This window comes from Crassostrea angulata, chromosome 1 (assembly GCF_025612915.1).
Source record: "Crassostrea angulata isolate pt1a10 chromosome 1, ASM2561291v2, whole genome shotgun sequence".
Classification (NCBI taxonomy): Eukaryota; Metazoa; Mollusca; class Bivalvia; order Ostreida; family Ostreidae; genus Magallana; species Magallana angulata.
The window spans coordinates 55,111,893-55,134,335 of record NC_069111.1 but is presented as its reverse complement, the minus strand read 5'-3'; the positions used below and the strand labels follow the sequence as shown (position 1 = coordinate 55,134,335).

At 33.9% G+C, this 22,443-nt stretch overlaps 1 protein-coding gene across 3 annotated transcripts; it reads right to left on the bottom strand.

Annotated features, from left to right (window-relative positions):
- Positions 1 to 4,537: 4,537 nt before the first annotated feature.
- Positions 4,538 to 22,378, bottom strand: LOC128183726 (N-acetylglucosamine-1-phosphotransferase subunits alpha/beta-like). 3 transcript variants are annotated; one of them, XM_052852866.1, is made up of 27 exons: positions 22,239 to 22,378; positions 20,342 to 20,427; positions 19,538 to 19,657; positions 18,890 to 18,907; positions 18,252 to 18,451; positions 17,860 to 17,927; positions 17,496 to 17,627; positions 17,317 to 17,391; positions 17,162 to 17,233; positions 16,648 to 16,827; positions 16,198 to 16,492; positions 15,479 to 15,550; positions 15,201 to 15,256; positions 14,722 to 14,836; positions 14,390 to 14,601; positions 14,165 to 14,295; positions 13,885 to 14,012; positions 13,435 to 13,694; positions 13,064 to 13,260; positions 12,399 to 12,551; positions 11,960 to 12,026; positions 11,596 to 11,703; positions 11,223 to 11,308; positions 9,502 to 9,600; positions 7,293 to 7,347; positions 6,693 to 6,896; positions 4,538 to 6,359 (listed from the first exon to the last, which is right to left on the bottom strand). In XM_052852866.1, the coding sequence occupies exons 1-27, from the start codon at positions 22,362 to 22,364 to the stop codon at positions 6,261 to 6,263; spliced, it is 3,414 nt and encodes a 1,137-aa protein (XP_052708826.1). In that variant the 5' UTR covers positions 22,365 to 22,378; the 3' UTR covers positions 4,538 to 6,260. The 3 variants fall into 3 exon arrangements, 2 of the variants coding, with proteins under 2 accessions (XP_052708826.1, XP_052708833.1); XM_052852873.1 differs by lacking the exon at positions 18,890 to 18,907; XR_008243650.1 differs by lacking the exons at positions 4,538 to 6,359; positions 6,693 to 6,896 and having other exon boundaries at positions 11,223 to 11,363.
- Between the last annotated feature and the right edge of the window lie 65 nt (positions 22,379 to 22,443).

Here is a 22,443-nt window from a genome sequence, read left to right as displayed (position 1 = left end):
ACCCTCCTTTTATATGCTCTGAAGTCAATCCCAGATTACTCAAAATTAACTTAATTAAAATCTTGAAGGCCTGACAAATGTGGGTCAGTGTGTGACACCTTTCGGCTGAACTCAGACAGGAATATCTAGCTGTGAAGTAAACCATTAGTCCATTTTTTCTTGTTCATTCTGTGAAAGAACGAACGATCCTAAACTAAGGTTGGAAATAAATTAGTGATTTGAGCTATGTGCTCCTTTTAGAACTACCTTAATGTGCATTTATTTTAACCATTAATAGGAATAGAACGTGGTACTTTTTACAAATTTCACTACACAAATAGAAGCATTGGCATATAACAAAGGGAAACATGAATGGCTGCCACAAGATAAATTTAAGTAGATACTTTTGCATGATTGTACAAAATAAACAAAACTCCGCGTTTCTTGTCAGTCTTAACTTTGTTTTCAAATTTGATAAAAGCATTATAATTAAATTATTCTAACGCTCTTTAAAACAATTTTGAATTTGCCATCCAGTCATTCAAAAGTAAAACGTGTTGTTCAATAAAAATACTGAAAATATTTTCTACTAGATTTATTCACATATTTAATCCTCAACAATTTACTTGCTCAACCTATGTAGTCGTTTTTTAATTTGTTTGTGTGGTTATTTTTTATTTGCCAGAGTTTTACCAATAAATATAAATCATAATTAGTAATATCATGTGTTTTTTAACTATAAGAAAGTAATACTATATGTATTCGTTTATAATAAGCATTTCTCAAATTAAATTAAATAAACATATAATATACTGTTTCACCAGTATTCGTCGGAATCCAATTTTCACAGATTTCGACGTCGAGACCGATCAACTAAATCAAAATGTTCATCAAATAATGAACATTGACGTAATCTGTCATTTTCGACAAAATACGAAATTAGGTATAATATATTCTCAACAGTGTAAAATTTAATATTATCCACAAAAATAAAACGCCCAATAACATCAATTAAAACCGCAATATGATACAAGCGTACCAAAATATAAGAAGCAAGAAAGGGGTTATGGCGCTAAGACCGAGTGCCTGTGAATGAAAGTAGATTAATTAACAACGGGGAAAGCAAATTCTTCAATCACTGCAAACAAGTATCGATCCGAACACGCTCCTGTGGAGTCGTACATCACCCTGGGCCCGCGCCGCCTCATTAGTCATTTACACTTTCCATTGTTAATGTTACATTTCCGGGACATTTGCATTTTTTATATCAAAGCACACGGCTTTTAGGTTCTCCTTTCAATGAAAAGTTTAAGATCAATCAAATGAAAAGGAGCCGTGTAAGGACTTTTTTGATATTTCGCGCCTGATAAAACACGCGTCTCTTTAAGGACCTTATGAATCATTTCCCCTCTCCGGGTTATAGAGAAGCTGATATTACAATTTAGGGATCGAATTCTATAAAACGACGTTTTCACACAACGCTGAGACAAATATTGGTACACTTCAAAAGACTTCTATAACTTAATCAAATGCTCAAGGATTGCCACCATGTTTAGTTTGGACTAAAATGGCGAGGATTCTAGGCGCAACAACCTTTTAATTTTATGCGATTGAAGATTCAATTAATTTTTAATCCCATTAAATTTTTTTTATCTAAAATAACTGATTGCCAATGCATATTTACAGTTTTCACATTGTGATCAAAGCTTCTGAAGATTTACTAAGTTTATCTGGATCTGCACCTATTCAAATGATTATTTAAGAGAAAAAATAATTCATTTTATATATAAGCCTGAATGGAATGTGTGTTCAGTTTTCAAATTATGCATCAGTTTTCCTATTATAGATTCTATAATAGGAAAACTGGTGCATAAATTGAAAACTGAACACACATGTTGTAAAGTTGCGACAAAAATTAATATCCAAGGGTTTATCTGTCAACTGCAGAACTTCAAATTGAGAAACATCTTTTTAAAAAATGAGTATAGTAACGGTAAGTCTATTCCATGTCTCTAAAATTTAACACATATAACAATGAAAAAAAATTCTGACAGACTGAATTTTAATAAAATTCAGATTGTGCAACAGTAGATCGGAAATAGACCACCACAGAGCGTGACGCTAACATGTCCGCTATAGGTAACAACGTCATCAGAAATTACCAAGGTACCGGAAGTACATTTGCTTGACATGTAGAAACGGCCGAATTTCAAAGCTTTATATATGTAAGGATTTATATACATGGCTTATGTTTCCTTTTCCAATGCAGCTATGACGTCAGCGAGTTTTTAAATCACAAATGTTTTGGAAATTCCAAAAATCTTAAGTGATGATAAAACCAAAACCATATTAATGGCAATTAAATTGCATCGATTAAAAGTCATAACAGTTGTAAACAATGTACACATTTTATGGACGACTGCACTCATTGATAAATTTGCTTACACGACATGTTAGCTTAAGGTGGTATGGGACATCTGTCGATATTAATGTGGATTAAAGTACTATATAATTGAAAAACTTTCACCGGTTTAGAATTTTCAAATTTTACAATATTTAACCAAAAAATAACTTTTAAAAATATTTGAAAAGGTAAAAATTGTAAAACCCTCAGTGGGATTCGAACTCATGACTTACAGGTTCGTAGTAAACCCTCTAACCCACTGCGCTACGGAGTTAGGTGAACAATTTTGGAGAGAAAAACTACTTATATAATTACATTTTATTTTATTGTTTATTTCGATAAACAATGCGACACAACATGGAAGTGTCCCATTCCACCTTAAGGTGAAACGGGATACCTTGAGATACTTAGTATCAATATGGATGAAAGTATAGATCATATTAAGAAATAATATCCCCGTTTTAAAATTTACAAACTATAAAAAAAATTACTATAAAATCCATTTTTTTTTTTTAAAAATCGTATAAAAGCGAAAAATGTAAAAGAAATTGTACGACATTCTTAGAGAAACACCGTGATAGGTTATAATTAATTTCAATTTAAAAGAAACTACGTCTCAATATGGAGGTGCCTCACCCCCCCCCCCCCCCCTTTAGCCTGGACATGCGAACTGCAAGAAAAAGGTCTTTGGTTCGAATCCAATTAAGCCCTTTTTTTACTATTGAAGGTTTGTGCATTGCACTATCTAGAAATGTATGTGCCACCAGATAATTAGAGAACTCTAGGTAGACAAACCGTTCAATAGCATTGCCTTTTTATCTTCATTAGAAAAACATTTTCTGACCTACTCATTCACGAAAGAAAATAAATGAAAGTAGGCACGGGAAGACATTGTGTTAGGTTACATATTCATATTAAAAGTTCATTTGATGAGGACGACGATGTCAATTTTTTTCAAAATACCCAACAAACGATGTCCGTATTTATATAAGTGCTTTGATTCTGGATTTAAATGCATGCTTGCATGTTATTATTAACGAATTTACAGCAAGTTCTTTTTCTCTGCAGGTGCGAGTGCAGGCTAAGGTGTGCTAGTTGTTTTTTTTTTGTTTTTTTTTTTTTTTTTGATTTTGAAAAGGCAAAAATGATTTTGATCTTTTATTCTTCTTTTTTTTTTTTTTGGGGGGGGGGGGGGGGGTCATTAAATCTGAAAAAAAAACACCTTTTTAATACATGTGTATATTATCAGATGCAACTGTAAAAATGATTTTATTTTTAAAAAAAGTTTGGTGGTTCATTCGGGTATAAAGATATAGAATTGAAGAAAATATAATGGCATAACCAAAGCACATTTCTCATATAAAAATGTTAAGTGCATGGTTAATTATTTTAACTGATCTTTAATTTGATATGCTGTCCAGTCCGTTATGATATAATATTGTGTAATATCTCTGTGCCACCAGATAATTAGAGAGCTCTAGGTAGACAAACCGTTCAATAGCATTGCCTTTTTATCTTCATTAGAAACACATTTTCTGACCCTACTGTTCATTCATGAAAGAAAATAAATATGAAAGTAGGCACGGGAAGACATTATGTTAGGTTACATATTCATATTAAAAGTTCATTTGATATGCTGTCCAGTCCGTTATGATGTAATATTGTGTAATATCTCTGCCAATAACAAATTATTGCTAATTTTACGTTTCGTTTCAATGACTTTCTGGGTACCGGGTATATTAAAATTGAATATTGTAACCCAACTTTTATTCGCGTGCGAGAAAATTTGGCGAGAACCGTAATAACTTTGTCGTTACGAACATTTCTTACAGAAATCAGACATTTAATATTAGTATCTCTCTAAATTGTACTGACTGATAAATGCATGATGTCAATATGTGTTTGATCCCGGAAAAAAGGTTAGTTCACAGTATATAGTACAATGTACTTAGAATCTTATAATTTAGTAAGTTTCTATTCCACATTTCCTTAAAGAAGTTGCATAGAGATAACACAAGCACTAAAATAATTCAAAACATCCTCACTAAGGGGTGCTCTCCAGACAGCAGGATTTTAGTCATTTATAAAACACACAACTCCAACAAATCAGTTTATATGAAAAGGTCTGGTAAAAGAAGAAGAAAAACACATGTCTGACTTTAAGCGATGTTTATTTCTTAAATAACAACTTTGTATATTTGATCCCCACCATATCTAAGTTGGATTTCTAGTCAGTACTTTCCCCAACATACTGAGCTCTTCCATCAGTATAAGCACTTTTACCAGTAAATTGTACATGGAAAACAAGATGTAAACGGGACACCTCTCTGCTTGGCAGAGCCTCCATGTGAGTATTATCAATGAGATTGGAGGATCTACCCGACTGTCAGATTTTAAAATTTTCAGCCTTGTTTTAAATTCAATAGAAAGATACTCTTAGCAAGTCAGAGAGACTATCTCAGGGGAAGACACATCTCTGAGCAATAGTAATAATTTACAATCTCTCTCAAAATATGTTCAATAATGTTCATGTTCATGTATACATAACTAACACATTTCTTACACAAATAAAATATTGTTAAAACAGTCACATTTAAATTTTCATACATTATAATACATACATATATCATACACAACTCAATCCATTTAATCCCATTTTTGCTGAACAATGTCCAATGAAGAGACAATAGTTACAGAGATGGTATAACTTTGAGCTATACATGATAAGACAACAAATGCTAATACCTTTCAACATAGCTTTCTAAATATGTAAATCAAAGTACTGACATGTAAGTACTAAAACTCATTGCGGAATGTGTTACAAACGGCAGGAACATTACACTTTGTAGTAATATAATACTATGATTTGTATCATAGAATAACAGAACTGGTAATGACAATGGCTACATGTACCTGTAATAAATCACAGCAGGTAAAAACAATATAGCAGTGGTACTGCACGGCCAATAATTAAAATTAAAACAAGATGCGTTTGATAATTACTGACTGCAAGTTGACCACACCCTGTAGGACCCAAGCTTATGTTGTGGTCAAGTTGAATTAGCATAAAATGGTGAAAGGTTTGTCTTCATGTTTGATCTATGTGTATAAAACAGGTCAAAACTGCAAGTTTGTAAATCCACACAAGTGTTTATAAGTAAAATATTGCTTTCATGATTAAGTCACAGAAGTTCAACATGGGAGTTTTCTGTTTTAATTAAAAAAAAACTTTATGTAAAAGAAAACCCACAACACTGTTTGTTGATAATTTAAACAAATAAAACAGAGATACAGATTTAATTTACATGGGCCCTAATTAGTCTCTTTTGGCTAAAACATTTTTTATGCATATGTATTACATCTAAGAGTATCACAACTTGTAAACACACAAATACCCAGAACAAAAATTTCAAAATGAGATTTGTTCAACTTAATATCTCAAATAAGACTCAAAAAATGATAAGACAATGAAGATAATGGTTTGTTTTCTCGCTCTGGTCGATCACAGACATAAAAAATGGTGCCAATAACATAAAAGTCCCCCTCTTCTCCAAACTAATTGACTCAAACTACATGCATCCGATTTTTATGAAACTGATTAGGCATATAAACCACAACTGAGAAGGATAATCATTAGATTCCTTTACTAGTATGCCTGAACCAGAATAATTTTTTACCTTTACCGCAGTTGGACATTTACACAGTGTCACCTGATATGTATCAATTGAGATCGGGGCAGAGATCAGGAGAGAGGGAGTGGCTCACTCGTTCATCTAAAATAATAACCTTCTGCCACAAACAGACAGAGGAGCACTATCATGAGGAGGACTATGGGCACCATTAGAATGTCTGGCGTGATCAGCCAGAGCAGCCACCGTCAAACCGTGACCATGCGGAGGGTGGGGAGGGGCGGGGAGTCCTCGGGGGGAGAGGACCCCCTCCGCCGCCGGCAGTACTTCTTATAGCATGCCTCAATCTAAAAACAAACAGAAAGTTGTGATTATGTGGCTATCAAGTATAATTCACACTTGCTGCAATTAAAGTCAATCCTCCAGGTTTTAAATGAAATACAAAAAAAAAATATATCGGGTATGATGAATTAAGTTCGATTAATTAAATAAGATTTAAAATTATTTGTCTTTCGTAATTAAATAAATTAAGCATGCTTTACTGATGTAAATTACACTATCATTTATTTAGAAAATATCATAATAAACAAAATTGATCGATGCAGTATTAGATATATCTTTTCTCAGAAAAAGCAAAGACAATTGGTGTTTGGGTAATGGGTGTTCCTGCAATAACTTACTTGATCAGAGAAATAAGACGAGACAATTAATAGTACAAGTAATATGATAGAGATGTGGGTCAGAAGCTTCATCCAATCCCTGTACGCCTTCCACTCTCGCAGCTCATCTACATGGATAAAACGATTCCGATATTCTAGAGAAAGCTCAAACTGAGAGTGGAGCGGAAAAACAGACTCATAAAAGTCGTGAAGTATGGCTTTTACCTGTAAAAGGAAAAAACAATTTGATGAACAGCATTTACAATCGAAATTCACACTTATCATGAATTAAGATCAATTTTACAAATAAATCATGCTTCATTCCAGTAATTTGTTTCTCTGATATAAGAGTCAGTATAACTTAAAATCAATTTCGTTGCATTAACAACTAAGATTACAACATGAGATCAAATCTCAAATCTAAATAAAATTGCTAATTTTTTTTAGACAACACTGTTGCAAATTGATGAAATTCAAGCAACCCATCCTTATTACGCCTTTATCATAATGATTAACTCTATATGTAAATTTTTATAAAAAATGTAGAAGTGTCTACATCAGTTGAAAGCAGTGCCATCATTTGGGTGATAACAAATGCTTTTGGATGCATGAAATACTTACAGTTTTTGCATCTTCACTTTCATGATCAATGTTGTCATTAAGGCAAATGAATTTCCTGGAAATTTAAATAACACAGTGTCATCAATGATATAATGAATTAAAAGTTTTTACTGAAAAGCTTAAAGCTAATCACTGAGTTTCTTGTCATGTTTAATGAAATTACCCATTGGATTTGGTGTAAAGCATATCTTTGGAATTCCCACATATTTAGGATATTCAAATCACTAGTGAGTCCGGGTGCAAATGAAATTTTTTACATGAATTTTTACTGATATAATTATTTTCTTAAGATGAAAAAATCAGACATTTACCACATTGTTTGTTCAGGGGGTCATCTCAAAGTTAATTGGGGTCTTAAAAATTTTTTTTTGTTTGCCCAATTTCTAAGATTTGTCTGATAATTTTAATGGCTATTTTTTATTTGACAAAGGCAGACATATGATCTATATAGTATTATAAAAACACTTAGACATCGCTAGTAATAAAATAGATATCACATCACATATTAAGGGTCAAAATATAAAATATATGGTCATTGTCTTAAAATACATGTATTAACCTATATTTACTAGGCAGGTAAGAAAACGTGACAGAGGGCTAGGCTTGCTGAACCCTTTTCACATTATTGACCTGTGTCCAAATATAGCTTAAACTTCAAGACATTTATGTTTATTCTACAATATAATATCAATTTTGCGTCTCAAACAAGCTAGGTATTTTTGACAAATTTCGTTGCATATCTACAGTTGAAACCATAACGCCATGGCATCAACCATTCAAAATGCAAGCAAACTGTTCTCGGCCTCATTAAAAGGAAAAATATATGCCACTTTTTGAGGCCCATTGACTACAATGCTCACCTGAGCAACAATTGCCAACTATTCTCTAAGTCTCACTTGTTTTGATTTTTTTAATTTCTTAGTCAATTGTCTATAAACAGAATTGAGGTACTTCCTTTGTGATTTAGATCTGAGCTTAATTAAGTCAATTATTCAACAGAGGGTACTTACTTTAGGTTTTCACATGAACTATCCAAAAGAAATAAGATACCTATGAGGGATGTTAGAAAAGTTCGCAAACAAGTTTGGTTGTGAACCAACTATTCACATGATACCAGTAAAACTTTTCAGATTTAAGCTTGGAGTATTATCTAGTAAATATGTAAATATTTGGATTTTTTTTCAAATGCACTATAAAAATATACAGCATATTATTATGATAAGATATGCTTCACAAAGCATGTCCATCTTTTAATTTTATTTTTTTTGTTCTGTACACATTTTTCTTATTCAAGTAAATGTACCGTCTAAGAGGATAAAAATTTATGATATTTCAGGTGACGTAACAATAACTTACAAGTGTCATGAAAGTTTTAATTAAATTGAAGTTGAAATTTCTGACCATTTCATCGCCAAATATTGATGCCCAACTCTTAAAAATCAAGTCAAATACATTAAATGGAGACCTTGAAGCACCAGGCTTTTTAATGAGAGCCTGGAGCTCCACAATCTCCATTTAGTTTGTGTGCAAGTAGGAAAATCTCTGATTGAGACCAAAATGTTCTTAGATGCTGCTAAAAATGGTCCACATGTGTCAAGGACAGTGGTTTACCAATGGCATTAGAGGTTTAAAGGTGGAAGGACTGATATTTTTTATGACAAACCGGACTGTAACAAACCCTCCATACAGCCTGGATCTGGCATCTATGGATTTTGCTTTTTTTCCTTATTTTACCGGTAAGCTAAAACTGTGTGGACAGAGATTTTCTAACCTACAGTATGCCACAAAAGACATTACACAAAAACTTAACAAATCACGGTATAAATGGGTTAAAAAAAATAAAAAGTGTGTGGAACTGATAGGTGTTTACTTAAGAAAAGAGTGACAGGTTTGCCTTCCAGTTGTTTGATGCCACACAACCTCGTGGAAATATGAAATAAAATCTGATTCATGCTAAGTAAAAATCGCTGCATATTATGAAAAATTATTAAATAATCTGATTTTTTGCATACTTATTTTGAATTGACAGTCATTTGATAAAACATATGTCATCCTTCAAAGTAAAAAGTAATTTTTCCATGAATTACAGTGTCCGCAAACTTTTATAACAACTCTTGTATTTCGAGTTTTTAAATTATTTATCTAACAGACTTGAGACACTTACTTTTGGTTTGTGTGCAAATTTATTTAACAAAACTAAGGCACTTACTTTGGATTTTTTCGTACATCATCCAGCTGTCCCACCACTGTGGAGCCATTTGTTTTAATCATCTTGAATGCTATTTCACTGTCTTCATCTGTTATATATCTGTTTTGATAAACAAATTACCGATAAATACAATAAAATATGACAAATATCTGTTTTTAAACCAAATTCTAAATGCTGAAATGGACATGGATTTGTACAATTTGATGATGTTCCATCATTTTAACTTTTTAATACATGTAGTTGAAAATCCAGAGAAAAAAATGTGCCATAGATATCACAAAAATAACATGTAGTATATCAACATTCCATTACTTCTGTATAATTTATAATTAGAAAATAGGATCTCGTAGACAGGTAAATATATATAGCATTGTTTCTACAAATTGCAACCTGACTACTGTGATTGTGGTAAGTATGAATAGTAGAAATGGTGACAAGTTTGTCTTAGACTGACAAGTGTTAATCTTGACATTCTCACAAAAATGAAAGTCTTAGACTGACAAGTGTTAATCTTGACATTCTCACAAAAATGAAATTTAGTACATAAAGTTTTTGCAGACTGTAGTGATTTAAAACATGTCTTTGGCTGTTTCTCTTTTGATATCAAATGAAGATTGGTAGAGAACACATATAAACAAAAGGTAATCAAAGTACTGAAGTACTGATGGGAGTGGATTTTATTGATCATTATTTATTTTAAATTCAACGATATGATATTTTGCTTGGCAAGTAGTTTATGTTATTTTGCTTGGCAAGTAGTTTATAATCTGTACTTGAATTACGCACACTTTTATAATATGAATTCTTGGACTTTAAGATAATCGAAATATTTCAAAAATTGTAATGGATCCATGCAGTAATGAACTCTAGTCTCGTTCAACCAGATGCTCAGCTGTCTCCGTTAATCTCCGAAAGCAAGAGGTACTCTCTGCCAACACCAGGTCGCGTGATAGCTTGATGACGCGACCTCTAAATACATGTATAGACTGACTCTCTGCTTGTCGGAAATTTACGGAGACAGCCTATGGTTGAACGAGACTATATTGAACTCCGGCGTAGGAATACATACGACTGCAAAAAAATCTAAATTGTTCGTACTTTTCAAAATCTGACTATTTTTAAGGTATTCATAAATAAGTTTCATTTAAAAAATGCTTCAGCATGCATTACATCGAATTTATCGATTATTTCAAGAACTGAATCTTGTCAGCGATGATAATTTGTGCTTAGGTCCAAACAATGCTCAGTTTCGGTTTGCCAGAGTAACTGCATAGGAGAGTTGATTAAAAATCAACTCCCAAAAACCACAATATAGTCAATCATCTGACCAAAGATAGATCTCAAAGCTACAGGATCATTTTTTGACTATTCACTGTTTTATCTTAATTTTTAAAAAAACTTCAGGTTCTTTATCTGTTCTTCATATTTAAACAATAAATCTGTTCTTCATAAATTTTGCATAAATTAAATAAGAAGTTTTATGATGGATCTTCATTCACGACATTTTGATGGTCTACCCGATAGCACTGACCCACAGACTTTGTTGTGTTATTTAAAGAGCTAAAGCTCTAAGAATCAAAATCCGTCTTAAAATCCCACAATTGAAAAGTAATACATAGAAATATTACCCCACTCATTTTTTAATTAATATATCAACACTGCAAAATGAATTCAAATTTTCCATATAAAAACCAAATCTATTATACTAACAAGCAATTTACCTGTATTTGTTGACTGGAGGAAAATGTTTCTTTATTTTGTCCTTGACTCCTTGACATTGAGTGAATAGAGACCATGTGACTTGAGGCTGTAAGTATAAATAGACCTTGACATTGAGTGAATAGAGACCATGTGACTTGAGGCTGTAAGTATAAATAGATGAACATACAGGGTGAAAATTCATTACTGCTTGTAAAAAAAATTAGAAATATACAGGGGGACAAAGTCAGCACTGCTTATGAACAAATTCAAATGAAGATATAGGGGACAAATTCATTACTGCTTGTGAACAAATTCTATGAACATACAGAGGACAAATTCACCTCCTCTAATGAATAGTACATTTTCTTTCTCAGCAGTTGATATATTCCCTACCATTCTCTTGTCGTAGTAGTCCTCGGGCTCCTGCCCTCGGGGTACCTCTGTACTGACATTTGGAGAGAGACTGCAGTTGATGAACACCTCTTCAAGATTAGTCAACATCTGAAAAAAGCACAGAGGGAGTCAAGAGGAGCAACTCTGTCTTATAGAGAGGTACAAACCTGGTACTGGTACATTAAATGATTGAATGATCCATGCAGATGAAACAACTCAAATATTTAGACCACAGCATTTATGATAAACAGACTAACGGAGTAAGTAATGAGTTCACAGCATTAATTAACAATCCACAGACAAATGGAAAACCTTAAATAACGAGTCAATGACTTTCACAACTCATAAAGAGAAGCACTCTCACCTGTAGATCCAGGGGCAGGTCATTCATCCTGGTGGCCAGGGTCCTGATTTCTCTGTCTGACAGAACCCTGTAAAATATTTAATACAATGTACAATATAAAAATCATCGGTGCACAAAACATGTTTAATGATTCAAAACTTACTTTCATTTAAGAGAATTCACTTTTCACTAAATATATCACCAATAACCTGACAAGATTTAATAAGCATCATTTTTCATAAGCATCATTTTTTGGTCTTCTGGATTTCTTTTTTTAAATCTATTTCCAAACACATTCTCATTCATTATTAGCGGAGCTCAAACTTCAATTTTCCCACCAAGTTTTTATAAGACGCTTCTATTCAATGATCTGATCATTTTCTTGGTTTCTGTAAAGCTTTGGTTTATTTGAATCATATCTCACCCTGATTATACATGTACTCCATCATTAATCACTTACCCCGAGTGATCTGTGTCGAGTTCTTCAAATATCTCCTCTGCCGTCCTGTTCCTAGTGACGCCCATTAAATAGTAGAAGTAGGAGAAGGCAAACTGCATGTCGTTTCTGCTGCGTATCTTGTTTGATGAAGTCACCTCAAACTCGGCAGGAAACCTGAGGATTATTCAAAGCAAACGTCCAATATTTATTGTAGCAGTCTTGTTTGTTAAACTGTTGTAAATTCTTTGCATTAAATTGGTAATGGCATATTTAACTGCTTTGAAACAGTACAGTATGTTTATTAGTAGAGACATTTTTTTTCTAATTTGATCTCAACTTGTATACATTATTTATTCAATTATATTTATTGTGGCCAAAAATGCAATAATTTCATAAAATACATGGGTACCATCAACAAATTTCATTTATAAAGTTTGCAGGGTAAATAACATTTTCAGGATGAAAAAAATACTTTGGGCTGAAGATCGGAGATCCTTAATCAGATTCAACTTTGTGTTTCAAAGCAGTGAGGTAACAGAATCAAAACCTTTGAAAGATCTAGACCTCAGAAGTCTTTAGTACTTAAACAAATTAAAATTCAGTGCATTATAAAGTCAAAGTCAATAGCAGTGACTTGACTTTGGTATTAAAAATACAAAACAATTCATATGAGAACCTCCATTCACCTCTCATGAAGTTCATTCATGATGTCCTTGTCGACCATGTGTGGCATGTGACCAGGGACCTTCCGAGCTGTGTATCCGAATGCCTTGTTATACAGCCGGTTAACGTGGCGCAAGGAGTCTCCAAATGTGTCAAGGAGCTGACGACCTCTGAACTCTGACATAGTGTACTCTTCCTTGGTCTGCTGATTTTCTTTTTCCTTAAAAGTACACATAAATGTACCGGTACATCAATGACACTTAGGAATATCTCAAGATGCATGATTGACTTGCACTTGAGTTTTTTCTGACAATCAAGCGGTTTGAAGCAATGAATACATATAAACTGTACATGCTTGACAACCTGAAGTTGAATTTCATGGACCTGCTAGTACCTCTTTTAATTTCTTGAATACGCCAAGTCGTTCCCAGGGGAGATTCCTCTCTGGCTCACTCCCTGCCCTGATGACATTGTCAAGGTCAACGTCTACCAGACTGAGAGTGTTCTCCTTTCTGATTGGCTGATTCTGCATCCTGATGACAGACAGCAGGCTCCGCCCCTGGAACACCTCCTGACGATTTTCTTGGAGGTATTTTTGGTACCTGTCCCACAAGGAAGCTTGTTTGATGTGGAACCCTTTTTCAGTTAATTCCCCTAAAATAAGATTTTTTGTTATTAAAATATTACTAAAACTTCAAATTAAATTATGACTTTCATAAATAGTACAAGTACTACATTAGTCAAATAAACTATGTCTCTTAACAGTTCTATTTTTGACCTTTTAAAGGCTATAACAGTTCTGGATTCAAGTAATGTACTTGTATGAATGAACTCTTGAACATACCACTTTCAAACTGCTGTTGAATTGATTTTAATTCTTCCTTGAATTCCTCGGGTAAAGTCTCTGAACTAAGGTTGACAGATTGAGGCATTGTGGGATACTTGTATACTTTGGCTGGTTTTTGGGGACCTCTAAAATTACAAGTAAATGTATTTTATCAAAACATGGCATGATTCTGTAAAATCATCCCGACAGGCAATTTCTTGATCATGCTGAGAAATGGATGAAAAACAGTCAACACTAGAGCACACTCAGAGCTCTTTGGTCTTTGGCTGGAACTAACCTCTTGTGTTTTGGGATGTCGTAGATGTAGGGTTTCTCTGTGGTGGTCACATTACTCTGTGTGGTATTGCTAACCCTTAGGGAAAGCTTAGATGGCTTCTGTTTCGTGTCTGTCAGTAGGGTGAAGCTGTACTGTAGGGTACAGAAATATTTAAAACAATTCACCTTCTACTCCTCAAACCAAAAACTGTTGTAATAACATACCCAAACCCTGAAATGTACGTACGTTGAATGAGTTACTGTCGTTACCAGTGTGACCTTTTAACTGGAAATAAACGGCTGTTTGGTTGTGGTCGGCGTACAGGAGGACCGTGATGACCTTGAACTTGTTAGCCACTGATGCCAGACGGACAACCTCTGACTTGTTGTGGGTCGCAGATGATATGGAACCCTCAGAACCAGTCAAGTCTGTCAGGTTTAGAAAGACAATTGTCTCCCCTGGAAAATATTACAAATTGACCATATTTGAATGTAATGAATTTTTTTAAACAAGCTTTAGGATATACGTTCATATATTTAAAATCCACTTACATTCACACATATTGATTATTCACTCACCTGGTGGGACTTTATAGTAGGTAGAGTTCCTGTATATCTTGATCTCATACAGATCTCTGTAATTATTCACTCCACAATCTCCAACGTCATATCCACAGTTGTGTACATTGCAAGACTGAGGATAAAACAAAAATACATGTATAGCACATCCCTAAAAGTCGGAGAGTTATGTTTCAAGAGTTGCATCCCCTTTCTTATATGTTGATGCATGGCTATTAGTTTGAGATACTTAAAGATAATTTCAAATTAATTTCAATTATAACAAATCTAAGATAATTTGAGAAGATAATGAACTGTTGAACAATATTGTATGATATTTATGTAATATTTTAAATCACATTTTGAATTTTAAGTACACAACACAGGAACAGGTAACCATAAAAGTGGACAAAGTTCACAGTAAATGAGCAACGTTTTAGAGGGTAGCCATTGTTTATTACATTATTTATAGTGTTTACAGGTGTGTAAGTCGTACTCACAGTGTCACAGTATCGGTCAGCCAGCCAGGAGGTGGCACAGCCTTTGTTACAGTACTCTGTCAAAGGAAACAAGGGTTCATTAAATGATTAGATGAGAGAGAGAGAGAGAGAGAGAGAGAGAGAGAGAGAGAGAGAGTGTCTGAAATCATCAAAACCCTGGTCAAACAAGAGATGAGCTATATTTTTGTAATTCAAAATCCTTACTTTAACTTTCAAAGCTTTTGTCATTAAATATGTAACTTCTTGAAAGGTGAAATACTCAGTCCACTCATACTCACTGACTTCACTCTCTGAGTTGTACCCATACCCTGGCCACTGAGCCCCACCCCCACCAGACTGGGCAGCTTCACCTGGACACACAAAAAACACATCAGTTATTACTCAGGAACATGTATTATAATTACATACCTGTACAAACCCACTGTCACCAAAATGTTCATATTGCTCAACTCAGTCCTTAACTCATATCCTTCATAGAAAAGTGCATAAATTTAAAGTCAAAACTCAGACTAAAGGTCAAGTATTGACTTAAGGAAAGTTGGTGATGGCAGGGTCTTTTTTCATGCACTAGATTCATTGACTGTTAACTATAGCAGATTATTAAATTCATGAATTAAATGGAATAAAAATTATAAAACTGTATTTCTGCTCCCATATTTATAACTTTGTAAACTGAGTTGAAAGTATTTTTCATAGATATCTGTTAATGTAAAAAATCCTCACAATACAGTCAGTGACAATTTGAATACTGTGGAATCATCATTGTTCGTGGGGGACCAATGTTCCAGGCTTTTGTGGGTTACCCTTGCCCAAGAATTTACATCCCCACAATTGTATATGCATGTACAAGCATTTGTTTAATATCTATTAAAATTATCCCCAACTTTCTACCAACGACATTATGTCCCCATTAACCAGGAAAAATTTGGCTAGCTACCAAGCATTGACCCCCACGAAAGAAAAAGGTTCCACAGTACTTGACAGGTAGAAAGCCCACCTGTACAGTCGCCGCCGTCGTACTCGCACTCCGAGTTGTTACACGCCTTGTCACAGTATCCGTCATTGATCCAGGTGGATGGACAGCCTTCCTGACAGCTGGGTACGGGCCACGTCAGGTAGACCCGCTGCCCCGTGGCCTGGGTGTAGAAATCCTCGGGCCACACCTCCCTACCAAACATAACGTCATCGTTCATATAAATGAACTTCTTGGACAGTCCTGGGATCCGATGGATGTTGGCCTCTATGGCCGGAGAACTGAAAGTCGGAAGGTGGGTCTTGTTTGGGAAAATTTCCTGTCAATTTACAATCAAATGTATATTGTACTCTTTGTTCACATATAATGGATTATATATTCAGCTACAATACATGAATTATAATTTGTTATACAAGTTGTTGTTTAAGATCACAGAGAGTGTTAACTTAAAGAATGAATGATATATATGCATACCTCATGAGTCACAATAGAAACCCTGGGGTTTTCCAAATCTAACCAATGAGGAATCTGTCCGTTGGTCACAATAAAGACATGTCTCACCCAGGGGGCAAACTTCTCCACCGATCTCAAGGAATATCTCAGCTCATCATTGTCTTCAAATCTACTGCTCGAGATATCCTCATCTCGGCTAAACTACAAGTATTTATCAGACATTGTTATGAATGCAAACTACATTGTACAAAATACAGATATTTAAAAGTAGATGTACATCTCCATCTCACAGGGAATATTCTCTTACAGAAATGAATTATATTTGGAAAATACAACTTTTTGTATAAACCATTTTAACTACTAGTAGGAAACGTGATGTACATATGCAGGCTATGTTGTATTTAAAGTGTTTTTTAACTAAAGCTCCCATAAAAAATAAACAATATCTTGGATCACCTATTTTCCATTAGGTATAAATTCTACATAGTGTATAGGTCACCTAACAGGGTTTGACCTTTGACCTTGGCACACTTACATCCCTGAGGTCCCACACCAGGTTGGCAGCGTTCAGCGTGGGCTGTTTACCATCAATGGAAATGTTCCGGACCTGGAAATACAAACAAAGGGACTCTGTTTTATCATCAAGCTTATTTCAAGAATAATGTCTAAAGAATTTGGGAATGAACTTACTGTAACTAGAGTATCAAAGGCCTTCTTGTTTGGTACGTATAAAACAGCCAGCCCAGATTCTGTATCATAGGTGATCTACAAAACAAAGCATGTCTCATGCTAAAGTCTGGAGTGCATCTATTAAGAAATAGTAGAATCAACTGATATTGCTGGCAATCAGAATAAGGGAATATATTCACCTTCTCAATGCCCTCCCTGGTATTTTCTGGCAGTTTTTCTTTGAGTTCGTGTTCGGAGTATTTGGAGGGGAACCCAGCCATGATGATTGTGTCAGATAGGAGGATGCTGCTGTGTACCGTCCAATCGCTGGTCTATGACAAAAAATAAAAAGCTCTGTGAAGACACTCAAACATTAGAATGAAATCCCTATGACCATGTCTGCGACAGAGTAAAAAAACCTCTGTAGAGACACACAAGCTTAAGACAAAGTCTCCTGATACCACATCTATGATACATGTACTCATAAATTTAACACTATTAATTAATGATTTTCTAAAATAATGATTAATATGATCAATCTATGAGGTTAACAAACCAACTTACAAAAAATCCCTGGGCCATGGAGAAATTTTGCTTTCCAATGAAAAGTGTCTGATTTCTCAGGGAGAGAACTGAAAATACAAACAGAATAAATGATAAATGATCCCCAACAGAGAGGACTAGCCAGAAAATGACAAATGGAATAAACTGTTAAAAACTAAGAAAAATAATCATTCATAAATGCACATAACATTTAGTGATGTGCTTCAATTAGCAGCAGCTATGATCCACCAAAAATGCTGAATAGAATACAGAGCCAAATTAAATAAAAATTTACAGTGTTGGGCATCAGTATGATATCAGGGTATAATATCACATGTACAACATACTTCTGTCAAAGGACAGAGAGAGAGAGAGAGAGAGAGAGAGAGAGAGAGAGAGAGAGAGAGAGAGACCTTGCTGTTTGTGTGGGAACTCCACCACAGTGTAGTTGATGCTGGAGGTGGTGCTGGATTGGACAGTGAATGTCCGTGTGGCCTCTGAGAACTCCGACCTAATTCTGCTCAGATCTTCCAGAGTGGTTCCCTCGGGTATGACCGGGTCCAAAACCAACAGGCTCGTGGCCAGACAGTTTGTGAATACACACTTCTCATCCCTGTAACAACACCATCATTTAATGTTGTTTATCAGTATTTATCATGATCATTTCTTTCTGGCATTTTGTTCTATAAAGCTTTGAAGTTCCATAAAAGGGAAACTCTTTTGCATGACCCTTTTTGGACTCTGTATCACAGGCACTTGTTTCTGAGAAAAAAATTTACCCTATAGTATAATAATAATACGTGTTATTATTATACTATAGGTAAATTTTTTTCTCAGAAACAAGTGCCTGTGCTCTGTGTATATGTATTTTTATGATCAACATAAAAAAATACATCAAAACTACTACATGCTACATGCTCCAACACCTATGTACATGTTCTTCCCTATATAGAAAGCCAAGATTATGGTAACACCGATACAGATTGTCATCTTGCAACAACAAAAAACCCTCTAGCAATAGAAATTTAATTTACTCATAGTTTTCACATACTTATCTGTAACACCAGACCTAGATTAAAAAAAACCATGAAACAAAGGTATGTGTATCGTTAACAAAGTAGGAATAAATCAAATAGAAAATAACCCAGAGTCTTCATGAAAAAAAACAAAACGGTTTTATAACAGACATTGGGGTTAAGGTTAGGTCCTGTTTAACCTTGAAAGGACAATGTACCTGAAGGTCAAACACAATAGGAATATCTGTATGGTGCTGTAGAGTTTTTTCAGTAAATATATTTCTTAATTTATTATTCATGCATTAATCCAAATAATGTAGTACTTTTTAAGAACAATCTTATCACCAATCTTTAAAATAAATATCTTCTATAAACATATCTATACTGACTTTTCAGACAGGGTTTTAGCAAAGGGGGAAGGGAGTACATGTATTACCAAATGTTAATCAAATCCATCAAGTGTTTTTTATGGAGGTACATGTATAATGAATATAAAGAATCTAGGAAACTAAAAGGAGGGCCACAACTTAAACTCAATATAACGGTACATGTAGGCAGGTTTATCACAGTAAAAGTCTTTTTGTAAAATCATTATCACCGAAGGCTTTTTACCCTGGTCTGATGAACATTGCTCAATCAAATGCAGTTTACCTTTCACTAAACCACAAATCTCTATTACTTACTTGGTGATGTTCAGTTCTTTCTCCATGCCCATTTTGAATGCCCTTAATTCACTGAGGAGTCTAGGGTCCGTACCATTTACCCAGGTGTACACAACGTCAATGGGCAGTGGTGTACACAGCCTGTCAAGGTCAGAGGGTCAAAAATGTACATAATGTCACTTAGAGAGTCACTTAGACCCTCTGAGTGTCAATATAATTAGTAACATCATCTGATTGTGACATTATGAACTAGTAATTTACTAGTTCATAATGTCACAATCAGATGATGTTACTAATTATATTGACACTCAGAGGGTCTAACTTGTACAAGATGACATAGAGAAAATCATAAGGACATACAGCAAGAAAGATCAAAGTATCACTTTTACAAGAAAGAATTGTGCCAGTTTGTCTAAGATCTGAATGACTTCCTTTTTGGAATATGTACATAATCCATGTAATAATGAATGATTACACAAAAAAATACTTAAACACAGTGCTACATATTCAAATATTGTTTTTTGCTATTGACTTCATGAAATCAAAAATACCCAATAATTTCATTAAAAATTATCAAAGATTTTAATGATTAATTTCTACATGAAAAGCTTATACCGGTTACTAAACATTTTGTGCATTGATAATTACTCAATAAATCAACAGAGCATGTGAGAAATGAAACATATATTATGCATTTAATAAACTAGGTTAGCACTCCAGGTAATGATCTCAAACTGAATGTCCAATAACCTGTGACAAATGACCTTGATGTTATTTAAGAATGACCTGTGAACTATTCATCTGCAGTTTAAATTTCCAACTGACCTGGTGCGATATGACCTGCCAGCAATGTTATCACTGTAGGAGTTGAAAACCGCAGCATATTTTTCATGGCTCCACTCTAGAACAGTCTGAAAAAGAGATTATATTTCTTATTGATGCACAAAGAAATTTTATTATTAAAATTTGAATTTCATTTGTTCGAAAAGAGAAAAATTTTAAATGAAATTGTCAAATCTATTTTTTATTCCTTAAAAAGAAATCAATTTTGTTTTATACAACAATTGACTAGCAAGTTCTACAACTGACATCAAAATCTCTCACTGGCATAGATGTTAGCACAAGGGGTTCATTAATGTGGGAGGAAACTAAAATGCCCAGAGAAAATCTATGTGTCCAAGTGGGCAACCACCATACCCTTTCATATACATGTACTACCACTGTCGATCATAAAGATCAAATTTGGGTTGCAGCCATGAAAAGACATTGTCCACTACACTACTTGGACACCTTTTTTTATTATCATATTATTATATTAGCATTTACAGACTTCAATGTTTCTGATTTCCTATTACAGAAATGGGATGATTCTTTGTTATTTTAGTAATTCATAGTGATACAAAAACAGCAGATATTATACTATCAAATACTGCCAAACTGAAAAGATCATACACTAAATTTTCATAAAATTTTCACCTGTGGATTCTCATCTCATTATTCTTAATTTTATCCAATGCACTTCTCTTTACATTTATTTTCCATTACATACTGTATAGCAAGTAGCTATCAATAGGAGGAAATGGGCTTTATCATTTACAATATATAAACACAGCAACGGTTCTTTGGTTTATTAATAACACCAACAGCTGTGGCCACCAAATGCTACCATGAGTTAATATTTCATTCACTGTAAATGTGTGTTCTTTTCTTTTTCATTTGATTAAAAATAGGTTTGATCGGTTTTGGAATGTGTGTCACGAATGAAACAGCTGCATTGCCAACATGGGTCTTTATGTAATATCAATTGATCAAGACATGGGGATTCCATCCAGTTACACTAATGGGTACATGATTCCACATTCAGTTCAATCCTTCGTACAAATAGAAGGTAATTGAGACAGATGCCCCATACAGTAATTCTGACTTAAAAGGAATTTAGATAAAAGAAAATCTTAAGAAATATAAGATAGATTTTAACCAAGTTTTTTTCTTATTCATGCTATTAAAATGTAAAGTCAGGAACTAAAAATTTTAATTTCTTCAAGAGCAAGTTTTACTGTACAGTTATAAAAAACATTTTTAAAAAAAATTATTACAGAAGATATTGGAAAAAACGTTATATCAATGCACGTTGCAGAAAAACGAAATATATTGAAATTCTCACAAGCGCCTACTAGATCTTCATGTCTGACTCATAGTGACGTTTGTAGGCAGACACTTATAAGTTATATGATTATTATACATTAGACATATAGGGTTCAGATTTTCTTACAGAAGCAAGTGCTTATCAATGGGGCTACAGGCCGCCCTATAGATGAAACCTAAATGATTTAATAGTCATTATATACCTGATTGTATTCAATTGGACCATGACTGTAATAGTACAATCAATGTACAAGGGGCATATGTTCTATCATTTTGTGTGATTATACACTTACACAAAGAATTTAGAAGTCCGGATACATGTTCATACATCTTTTTTACCTATGTACAAGGTGTATATATATATACATGCTACATGTACTGATGATGGTACAGTTCATCGTGCTAGACTCCAAGAAATTATGGTTTTAAAAAGGTTAATATTTATTACATTTATCATATGACAGTGTGAAATGCAGAATTTTAGGGTTAAATAAATTTTGAAATCGATTCAATTCGGAAATCTTCTAAATATAACGCCCCGCCCACGTTGGAAAATTAAAAACAAAGACTTTCTCACCTCTCCAAAATGAAGAGCTGCAACAATCAGAATGACAGCGGCCGCAATAACCATAAAAATTCCATATTTGTGTGATAAGACATCGTATACCCTTTTTTGTATTACTTTTCTTAAGTTTTTCAGCATAATAAAACTCGTGATCACTCGAGTGACTTTTTCATGGGAGCTGCCATCTTTGATTTGCAAAGCATTATGGGATACTCAA

Bases quoted from the DNA above. Each gene is read 5' to 3' on its own strand.
- LOC128183726 (XM_052852866.1), bottom strand. From the start codon at position 22,364: ATGCTGAAAAACTTAAGAAAAGTAATACAAAAAAGGGTATACGATGTC. The intron at 14,296-14,389 runs GTACGTACATTT...TGTACCCTACAG, and splicing joins ACGACAGTAACTCATTCAAC to TACAGCTTCACCCTACTGAC. The intron at 9,601-11,222 runs GTAAATTGCTTG...TTATCAAAACAG, and splicing joins CCTCCAGTCAACAAATACAG to ATATATAACAGATGAAGACA.